This window comes from Pundamilia nyererei, unplaced genomic scaffold (assembly GCF_000239375.1).
Source record: "Pundamilia nyererei isolate P.nyererei 1_Seehausen unplaced genomic scaffold, PunNye1.0 scaffold00238, whole genome shotgun sequence".
NCBI lineage: Eukaryota > Metazoa > Chordata > Actinopteri > Cichliformes > Cichlidae > Pundamilia > Pundamilia nyererei.
In genome coordinates this window covers 815578-827052 of record NW_005187639.1, presented here as the reverse complement: position 1 = coordinate 827052, position 11475 = coordinate 815578, and the positions used below count along the sequence as shown (strand labels likewise).

The following is an 11475-nucleotide window of genomic DNA, read 5'->3' as shown; positions in this document are numbered from 1 at the left end:
CCAGTTCCACTTCTCTTCCTAAATCTTTCCCAAAGCTTTTCCAGTTATGGGATTAGCTTGTGCATTCAGCCTTTCTGCGACACTTTAAGCTCTTGTAGAAAAAAACCAAACTAGTCGTGCAGTGAAACGTGCAGGGTGATGTGACTGTGTCTACAGAGAGCATCTGTTGGAACGGCTCCAGGTTGGAGCCATTGCTCCCACACCTTGGTGCTGGTTCCAGGGGCGGGTCTAGAGAATTCTTCTTAGGGTGGCATGGAAATCAAAACATATTTCCTATAAATACAGTCTGCAGGTTTTCTTGGCTTTAGCCCAAGCATGAAGCCCAGTAAGTGGGTTAGAAAGCTGCACAGCATGAGACAGGTTGGTTAAAAATAACAGTTTAATTTAAGCTTCACACTCTGTTTATTACAAACATTCAAACTGGACTCTTCTTAACAGCTACAGTGACATTCAGCAGTGCCGTCACTGACACACGAGACAGAACAATGAGTACACTACGCACTAACTAACCACTAACTACACAACACTACACACTAACTACACGCTAACCTTTAACTACACGCTAACTAATCACGAACTATACAACACTACACACTAACTACACACTAACTAACCTTTAACCACACAACACTATACACTAAATACATGCTAAGTAACCACTAACTACACTCATAACATGCATACATTCATAAGCTAGCATGAGCCTACAAGGATGGGGCTACATGCAGGGATGCTAGCGTTAGCCATGTTACCTCCAACGTGTTATATCAGGTCAGGCTAAGTCCACCTGTATCTAGTCACAGGTCTCCATTTCACTGCCGTTTCTCTTTGTATGCATCATTTGTCCACGCTGTACATTTTCAGAGAGTGATAGGCAAGGCTTAATATCCAAGCAGCAGCACAAACACTTTAAAACATCTCCTTGGAAAAGTCGTTCACAGCAAACAGCAACACGTAGCTAGCCTATGTGTCGCTAATCAATCAGACAGCTGCTTACGTTGCACTGCATGCTTAACTGGATTGGTTTTTCTCCAAGGACTAAAATAGCCACAAATTTAATAGTAAATTTAATAGTAAATACGATAGCAAATCTAGTAGCTAACAGGAAAAGGTAACTGTATAGAAAAGGAGCAGTGGGACCACCATTTATTGTATAGTTTATCATTAATTATTAATTCATGAAACGCTTTACTTGCTGGTGCTGTACATTACTGAGTTGAGTTTATGAAAACAAGTAATCATTTTGCTAACTTCTCTATTGGTCAGTGAGGACAAGCTCATAGTGCCTCCTGCTGTGCAGTTTCTGTAAGACAGGATTAATAGGAGGTGGAACGACTGTCTGTGGGTGTGGATACTCCTGACTTTGAGCTTAAACACGAACAAATTGAAAAATTGTTTTACGTTAAATTCGATCTTTAATTATTTTATTCATTAAGACAATACTAAAGTACTCTTTATTTAATAATTTTATTTAAAAAACCATTTCTGAATCATTAATCGCATACAGGATCCAGAGAAAAGTACTAAACTCAGTTCTTGTTCTTCATGTTTACTGAGCTGTATCTTTGCTACACATGTGACCACATGCAACTACTTATATACGAACACAGTGACAAAGACATTCCCGCAAAGAGAATGGCGACTATGTCACCTGCCTTCTCCCTGAGATCAGCAGGAGGGCCCCCACTATCTATCCACACACCCTCCACCCCCCTTGTCCCACTCACTGTGATAAACCACATTTATGATGCTATCCTATATGTTTATAACTAAATGAAACAAAAGTGATATTAGTAAAACATGTGATCAACACATGAAGAAATTTCCATCACGATGGAATGACTGATTTATAAATACTGTTTTTATTTTCACACAAAACTATGAACTAAAAATGTTACTTATGTCTAAACAAATAAAAGAATTAAGGAATGAATTCATAAATTAATTTTCTCGTACAGATTTAATTCCACAGTTAATTATTCTGAATTGGCTTTCATCAGAAAAACTGATCAGATTTAATAAAACCCAGACCATCAAACAGTTAATCAGTAACTCTCATCAGTAACTTTTATCAACAGAACAAAGAATTTGTGCTCTGTGATTGGAGGATTTTACTCTCTGCTGAAAAAAACAAACTCACATTCAAATATATTAAAACTGATTTATGTAGAAGTTTTTAATTGGTTTCATGTTTATTTTGAACTGAATTTAAAATAACTACACAGAACATGCAGCTGTCCACAAATAAAGAAATCAAACAAGAGAATACTTTTTATTTATTGGTTTCTTTGTTTGAATCATTTCTGTTTTATAATTTAAATATAAACACATAAAGGTTCAGTCGAGTTGGGACACAAATGGGTACAAACAGGAAAATAAAATTAAATATTTAACTAAACAAAACTAAATCAAAGCATATAATAAAATTAAAAAATCAAAATTCAGTTTTATTTACACAGCACCAAATCACAACAGCAGTCGCCTCAAGGCGCTTTATACAAAGATAGATACAGAGAAAAACCCAACAATCATATGACCCCCTATGAGCAGCACTTTGGCGACAGTGGGAAGGAAAAACTCCCTTTTAACAGGAAGAAACCTCCGGCAGAACCAGGCTCAGGGAGGGGCGGGGCCATCTGCTGTGATTGGTTGGAGTTAGAGAAGGAAGACAGGATAAAGACATGCTGTGGAAGAGAGACAGAGGTTAATAACAGATATGATTCAATGCAGAGAGGTCTGTTAACACATAGTGAGTGAAGAAGAAACACCCAGTGCATCATGGGAATCCCCCGGCAGCCTACGTCTATTGCAGCATAACTAAGGGAGGATCCAGGGTCACCTGGTCCAGCCCTAACTATATGCTTTAGCAAAAAGGAAAGTTTGAAGCCTGATCTTGAAAGTAGAGATAGTGTCTGTCTCCTGAATCCAAACTGGAAGCTGGTTCCACAGAAGAGGGGCCTGAAAACTGAAGGCTCTCCCTCCCATTCTACTTTTAAATACTCTAGGAACAACAAGTAGGCCTGCAGAGCGAGAGCCAAGTGCTCTAATAGGGTGATATGGTACTACAGGGTCATTAAGATAAGATGGGTTCTGATTATTTAAGACCTTGTATGTGAGGAGCAGGATTTTGAATTCTGGATTTAACAGGAAGCCAAAACAGGAGAAATCTGCTCTCTCTTTCTAGTCCCTGTCAGGACTCTTGCTGCAGCGTTTTGGATCAGCTGAAGGCTTTTCAGGGAGTTTTTAGGACTTCCTGATAATAATGAATTACAGTCGTCCAGCCTGGAAGTAATAAATGCATGAATTCGTTTTTCAGCGTCACTCTGAGACAGGATATTTCTAACTTTAGAGATGTTGCGCAACAACAAAATGAAATTATTTTAAATGTAAAAACAATATAAATTAACTTAAGTTCAACTAAAATCACATGAAAGGTTTGATCAAACTTATTTAATCAAACAATTTAATTAAAAAAACAACAATTCTCCTTCACCGCTGGTAGTTACCATGGCAACAGCAGAACGTGGCAGCTGATTAATGATAAAAACTACAAATGCTCCCATGATGCATTCTGTCTGTTTCAGAGATGGGGGTGCGCAGACAGAGCATGCCCAGTGCCTCCACTACCGACACACCCACCGCCAGAGTGACGGTGAGCTCTCTCTCCCTCACACACACACACACTCTCTCTCTCTCTCTCTCGCCTGCTGAGATCAGCCTGTTGTTTCCATGGCAACAGGAGTTGAGCTGCTGTCAGCTGTAGATCAACTGACTGACCCCACCTGCTGGTGGGATTTATCTCCACACCAAACTCCATCGAATATCTGTGAATTTAACATCGCTCATTGATCACAGCAGCTAATACGGCTTCACCCGATTTCTTCTTCAGGGTTTTCTGTCTCGCAGGTTGAAGCAGTCTCTGCGTCGGACTCGATCTCAGCCCAAACTGTCTCGTCACAGCAGCTTAAAGACCGGGCAGATCAATGCAGCTGACACTAGGTAACAGTCAGTTACCCAGAATTCCACTGGGGTCACTTACTTTGTTGTACAAGTACAGCCTGTCAGTTTAATGTCATATGACTGATCCTCTGTGTTGTGAGTAAACCTGCTATAATTTACAGCGTGCTATAAAAGTGAAGACCACAGGTCTCTGTCTGTCAGGATCCTGGGTCTCCTGACCCAGTGTTGAGTTTCTTCTTTGTTGCCCCGGTTTATTCTATAGAGTGTAGTGTCGTAGTTTTCTGAGTATTTAGTAGCAGCCCTCTGTGCCTCCTTTATGTTGGTCTCTGTGTTTCTTAGTTGCTCTGTCTCCCCTGTCAGCTGTATCCCCTAGTGAAGTCCGCGTTTCTGTGTTACATTTCCTGTTTTACTTTGAAGGTTTGTGTCCTACGTGAATGTGTTTCGCTTCCCTTGGCCTGTGCTCCCCTTCTGTGTCTCATTCCCCTCGTTATTTCCCAGTGTATTTAAGCCCTGTGTTTCTCTGTGTCGGGATCTCCCTCATGCTGTGTGTTTCTCCCTGCGTCTTCATGTGTGTGTTTTGTTAGATTCTTCCCAGTTTAGGTTTTGTTGAGATTTCTGTTCAGCAATAAAAGCTGCCATTTTGAGTTTAAGTTTCGCCTCAGTTGAGTCTGCATTTTGGGTCCTTTTCCTGCCTGCACACAGCCGTTCCATGACGCTGTCAGTTTATGACCACCTGAGTATTCAGCATGGTGCGGCAGCGCTCAGGTCTCTGAGTTTGTCAAGATTTAATCTGAGCTGTTTCATTGCAGTAATACACTACAGTTTGTTCCCAAGTGAAATCCTGTATGCTTTGAAATTTCCTCTTGTGGAGTGCCAGTAAGGACACAGAGTACCAAATCCCCAAAACTCGATGTGCAGCATGATGAGGCTCGTATCCTGGACGAGCCCCCAAATCTGTAACTGTCCCTAACTTCACGGCTCAAAGGAACCTACGGTGAAAATTCATGATGCTGCTGCAGTTCACGAAAGTTTTAACAATCCAACCTTATTACTAACTCAGCAATCAGACACAGTCCTCTATTCTAGGTTTTATATAAGAGGATTGCATTTAATACTTGGATGAAAATCCTCTGCTGCCAGTGACTGTATCAGGTACCCATGGACCACATGCTGGTTCCTCCTTGAGATGCTCTGCAGGTCACTGTAGTTTGTATTAAATCCCTGAAAATCTGGTCAGCTGACCTGAGATCAGCTGACTGACTTTAAGAGTATCTCATTTGTTGGGTTTTTTGCAGTTTGCTTTGGCTCCGTACCCACAGAGCACAGCGCTGTCATCAGTAACCACCAAAGAGCAGCTTCCTTGCAGCCGGACATGCCCACGCCATGATGCTGCCGCCATCATGTTAGACAAATGGATGCTTTAGACCATCATCTTTTCTCTCCATCATACAACTTTCTCTCAACTTCATGTGCACAAACACATCTTTAGATGCCACTGGCCTGTAGGTGTGAATAGACTGCAGAGTCCTGGCCTGACGAGGTGGCTCTTCTGTGTTGTAGCCAGAGGTTGTTTGGTTTCCCCGATGTATAAATCCTGCCAATCCTCCTGCACTTAGCAGCTACACTATGTTACTCTGTTTGTGTCGGGCGACCCGATCCTTGGGGTGGACCAGTTTTTGGCGCAGCGTGTTTGGGGTTTAAAAGCCACAGAGACGCGGTGTTTAGATAAAATGCGTCTCAACTGCTCCTGACACATACGGGATCACTACAGGTTTTCGCTTAGGCAGCGGTTGTCCTTCTCTCCTGGATCAGCTGGAGCTTTCTTTAGGAGCCTTCCCAGCTTTGACAAAAGTCCAGCTGGGATAACCACATTTACTCAGGGCCTTCTTGATGTTCTTCTGCCTCCCTGGCTGCTGTGTCAGTGGGGATGGTGTTCGCTCTGTGTTGTAGCGTCCTGATGACGCCCAGTTTGTGCTCCAGTGGATGATGAGAGTCAAACCTTAAATACTGATCCGTATGTGAAGGTTTACGGTACACGTCAGCTTTTAGATGTCCCCCATTACTGATGGAAATCTCACAGTCTAAGAAGGCTAACCTGCCACTGTTCATATCCTCCCTGGTGAATTTGATGTGTCGGTCCACCGAGTTAATGTGGTAATGTGGTACGTCCTGAGATTTGATTTTCACCCAGGTGTCATCCACATACCGAACCAATGGCTTGGTGGTGTTCCAGGGTAGGATAGCAAAGCCCTCTTTTCCACTTCTTCCATGTACAAATTGGCCACGATAATAATAATAGTAATAATACATTTTATTTATAGGTGCCTTTCAGACCCTCAAGGTCACCTTACAGTAACACGATGGGTGAAACTGGGGAGCTCATGGCACACCCATGTTTCTGCCTGTAGAACTGAGCCTTGTATGTGAAGTAGGTGGAATGAAGACACAGTTCAAACACACTTGGTGGATGCTGAGAGTGATCCTGTTGCTGAGGTCATCCTGTAATCTCTTACGAACTACCTCCAACGCTTCCGTGACTGGGATGCAAGTGGAGAGAGATGTAATGTTGTACGAGACCATGGTTTCATCTGCCTCCATAATGACATCTCTCACCTTCTCAACAAAATCCAGGGTGTTCTGGATGTGGTGTTCAGAGCTGCCTACCAACGGGTTGAGGATCGAAGCCAGAAGCTTGGAGATGTTATAGGTGACCTAGTTGATCATGCAGACAATCGGTCTTAAAGGTGCACCCTGTTTATGTATCTTCAGTAAACCATACAGACTTGGTGTGGCTCTGGTATGAGGTCTGGTCGATAGCCTTGTCTTGTTCTAACTGCTTCAGACAGTCTATCACCCTCTTCTTGTAGCAACTTCCTGGGTCTCATTTCAGGGGCTCAAGTGTTTTTGTCACTGAGCAGTGACAACATGCTAGCTTCAGTCATTGTGCAGATATACTGTTTATGAGGTTTAGTCAGCTGAGTCTGAAGGAGTCACCTGATGATGATGAAACGTTTCTCCCACTGAAAACGTCCAGGTGAACAGAATCAACCTTTGGGATGTACCTACCTGGATGACCGAGTGTGCATCAAGCCTTTGTTAGATGTATTACAGTGTGTTCTTCCTGAGTGCACCTAGAGGTTTGCACCTTGTTGTAAACTCTCTGTCTCTTGGTCTACAGTTTCCCAGCGATGCTCCTGCCATGTTCCTGACCTGGCTTATGTTTCCAATCATTTTAATAAATCTGTCATCATCCACTCTTCTGAGCTGCTCACTGCTCTCATTGTTGTTTCTGCTCTCTGATTATTTTATTCTTGTATTATCAGCCTAGTGATGGCCTCCTTCACTAACATCTTTCATGTCGTGCTTACAGTTAACGGTTATATCAGCTCTGTTATCTGTTATCAGCTTCATTAGTCCTGGAATGATGAGGGAACAGGCTTCACCTTTCAGGCAGGTGACAGTCCAGTGTCTTTGGGGATTGTGTGTAAACATGTTCGTGAAGTATTAAAACCAAACTTTTATGAACGCCTGAGTTAAAGCTGGGCGCGAGCGTATGCAGCAGCGTCTGAGCGGCTGTGTGTGGAGGTTGGTGTTGATATAAAACCGGGGAGAGATGCGGCGTTTGATTCCTGCCTCGATGACACCAAATGGAAAATTCCACTTTCTGCTGCAGACAGGAAGTGTGTGCGTACAGGACCAGAGAAGAAGAAGCTCAGAGCGGCTGCAATAACACGCGTGTAACCGCAGCCTGTTTAACACATCAACACGTATCGTACATGTGCGCTGCTGGGGGGGGGGCACCCCTGACAGGCCAGCAGAGGAGACAAGGAGGATAAAGAGGAGCAGAGAGGGAGGAAGTAGGGCAGCCTCACTGCAGGGGAGGGGCAAGAGCTGACAGACGAGAGGGGTGAGTCACATAGAGACAGACAGAGAGAGAGAGAGTGAGGAAGGGGAGGGAGGGCTGAAGCTGTGAAGCATCAGAAACAGCAAACACACACAGACAGACAGACAGGTTCATCCACACAGCATCAGCAGCTTCTCCATCTTCCTCCTCCTCTTCCTCCTGCTCGCTGCTGAAGGAGGCCATGAATTTATAGCTGTCTCCTCCTCCTCCTCCTCAGCAGGATGCTCGGTGAGTGTCTTTGATCCTCTTTGTCCTCCGATCAGAAAAATGTGCTGCAGTGGATTTCTGCTTTGTGTGTGTGTGTGTGTGTGTGTGTGTGTTGGGGAGGTGCGTGCATGCTGCCGTCTTCCACCTGATTTGCATTTCCATGCATGATGCGTTTCTGTGTGTGCGTTAGCATGGCTGCAATCTGCACATAGCTAGCGTGCTATGCTGTGTTCCTGTGTGTAGCACACAGCATAGCAAGGTTACACACAGACACACACAGACATGCAGCATTAGCCATATAACCAGCTTGTTAAGACAAGATGACGAGCTAACCGAGCAACACACCCGTCCTGCTGTGTGTGTATAAAAAGCTAAAGAGGGTCGTCATCATCATCTTGTTTATCATCAGTTCAATTCAATTTTATTTACACAGCGCCAAATCACAACAACAGTCGCCTCAAGATGCTTTATATTGTGAGGTAGACCCTACAATAATACATACAGAGAAAAGCCCAACAATCATATGACCCCATATGAGAAAGCACTGTGGCGACAGTGGGAAGGAAAAACTCCCTTTTAACAGGAAGAAACCTCCGGCAGAACCAGGCTCAGGGAGGGGCGGGGCCATCTGCTGTGATTGTTTGGGGTGAGAGAAGGAAGACAGGATAAAAGACATGCTGTGGAAGAGAGACAGAGGTTAATAACAGATATGATTCAATGCAGAGAGGTCTGTTAACACATAGTGAGTGAGAAAGGTGACTGGAAAGGAAAAACTCAATGCATCATGGGAATCCCCCGGCAGCCTACGTCTATTGCAGCATAACTAAGGGAGGATTCAGGGTCACCTGGTCCAGCCCTAACTATATGCTTTACCAAAAAGGAAAGTTTGAAGCCTGATCTTGAAAGTAGAGATAGTGTCTGTCTCCTGAATCCAAACTGGAAGCTGGTTCCACAGAAGAGGGGCCTGAAAACTGAAGGCTCTGCCTCCCATTCTACTTTTAAATACTCTAGGAACAACAAGTAGGCCTGCAGAGCGAGAGCGAAGTGCTCTAATAGGGTGATATGGTACTACAAGGTCATTAAGATAAGATGGGGCCTGATTATTTAAGACCTTGTATGTGAGGAGCAGGATTTTGAATTCTGGATTTAACAGGAAGCCAATCATCATCACTGCTTAGTGTTGACCTGTCCACCTCAGACACCGATAGGCCACGGTGCCTTAAACCTGCAGTCCAGCAGGGGGAGACTCTGCTGTGATTTGTTAGGAGTGAGGAAATGAGCCCAGGTGTTATTCAGGTCTCATTGGATAAAAAGTGATGGTTGTCATGGAAGAGAAGGTCCAGTCACAGTCTGAGAGGAGCGGGAAGCAGGGGGAGGGTTCTGGGGAGGTGGCGTGCAGTGGATCGGACGCTGTGATGGAAATATCGTCACACAATTTCAGTTCAACGTACCAAATCACAGCATTGCCATGATGTCATTCACTGGTTAGTGATGCCTCCATGTTCATGTTTCCAGAGGTGCTAATGCTAATGCTAGCAGAATCATTTAGCAAGAGTGACATCAAATCAAATTGCACAGCCTTCATGAATGGTCTGTTAGTACAGTAACCTCACAGCAGCCATATTATTGTCAAAAAGGCCACGCCCCTAACATTGCAGACTAAAACGTTTGAGTTATAACAACATGCTTTCCTGTGCACGTGTTATGAAGGAGGAAGCTTGAGTATCAAGCTGTAAACATGTTTATTTCAACATGGCAGTTTGTAGGGACTGACTCACTGCTGCCTCTGCTGCATGGCAGAGGAACTGCAGGTGTGTGGACGAGTGCATTTGGCTCTCAGTGTCCAAATACACCAAAACTACTGGATGGGGTGTTTGAGGTGAGAGGAGGGCTGTCCATCGGACAGTCGGCTGCTGGTCATCGTTCGTACTTCCTGTTGTCGTGTTTACGTCTGTCAGTGATCAGACTCTGACCGTGTCCGTTCACACTGACTCTGTAAGCTCTGCAGCCTCTCCCTGAACTGTGACACATTTGCACATGATAAATAAATAAATGTTGTGGAGAAGCCGAGATCAGCTTTGTTTTCTGCATCGGAGTTAATCAGGTCGGCGTGTGGTGGCTGCCTCCCTGCGCGCTCCGTCAGAGCTGCTGTGGTTGTGTTCGGTCCGGAGGACAGGAAGCTGGGTTTCTGCTTGTTAACAGCTCCGTGGAGGAGTGAGTTATGTAACGAATGGAGGCCTGTGTGGTGGAGACATGCAGAGGTCTCCTCGCTCAGTGATGAACGTGGCCTCAGAGGCTGGTGGAGCATCGAGGCACCGCAACGGGATCTTTCCCAGAGGCGCCCTTTGTTTTAATTCTCGGGCTTTACGAGAGCAGCTGTGCATGATTCACAGCTCAGAATAATCCATATTCATACTCAGCCTGCATCCTCTACCTGAAAAACCCTTCCCTAAAATGCCACTTTCTTCTGAGGGGCAGCACCTCAGACCCATTTCAGAGCGTCAGACATGAAGTCCAGGTGTGCCAATGAGGAGCATCATCTCACGATGCAACAGGAAGCACAAAGCCCAGCATGACATCTGTACGTGTAATCACATGTGCTGCAGCAAAGTTTGGAAGCAGATGAAATGACTCTGGCTGAATATGAATCCTGAGCTTTTACTCCATCACTGGCTCGTACATTTGTTTCTAACGCCGCGTCACACTGTAATACTTCAGAACCGCCTTCTTTTATTAAATGTAACTTTACTTTATGACACCTCAAATGTCTTGAAAAGTATCAAACTGATTGGCTTGTGCTGAACCAATCAGAGGTCCTGATTAGGTTCTCCTTGACCTCCTGAGCTTCAGCCCGACAGTTGTTTCAGCTCCACCTTGCTCTACAGCTCCAGGTGAACCTGATCACACTCGCTGCATCACTCGGTCTCTGTTGTCAGATCCAAGTCAAATCTCATGTTCATTTTCCACAGTGTAGATCACCTTCTTTGTGTCCCTGGAGACGTCCAGGAGACGTCCTAGACTTCTCTGACAATCCAGGTTTGGGATCCATGCCTCTGGAAACTCGATGAGTGCGTCTTCCTGTCCTGTTAGTAATCACACTGTGTATGTTTGTTTCAGGTGTGTGATGCGTCGGCTGCGTTGCGGTAGCCAGGAGTCGTTGCTAAGCACTGGCTGTGTATCGTCTCTCGAGCTCAGGATGGACCAATCAGTGATTATTAAGCCGGTTCACTCATCCCTGCTGGGACAGGACTACTGCTTCGAGGTGACGCAAACAACACACACAAACTGCAGCACTCCCAAAACCGAGGTGTCCCAACACAATCATTTACATACTGCTCTGTGCCTGCCTATTAATCAACCAAAGACCCAGACAGACTTTTAATTCATTTGAAAGCCTGATGCTT

The 11475-nt window shown here is 44.6% G+C and overlaps 1 protein-coding gene across 1 annotated transcript in view; it reads left to right on the top strand.

Annotated features, from left to right (window-relative positions):
* Positions 1–11475, top strand: part of LOC102193617 (disabled homolog 2-interacting protein-like) — a 53183-nt gene that overhangs the window by 25541 nt on the left and 16167 nt on the right. Inside the window, exons 5-7 of the mRNA XM_013914937.1 lie at positions 3585–3652; positions 3890–3999; positions 11189–11333. Of these exons, the coding sequence (XP_013770391.1) occupies positions 3585–3652; positions 3890–3999; positions 11189–11333 (323 nt within the window). The remainder of the gene's footprint in view (positions 1–3584; positions 3653–3889; positions 4000–11188; positions 11334–11475) is intronic.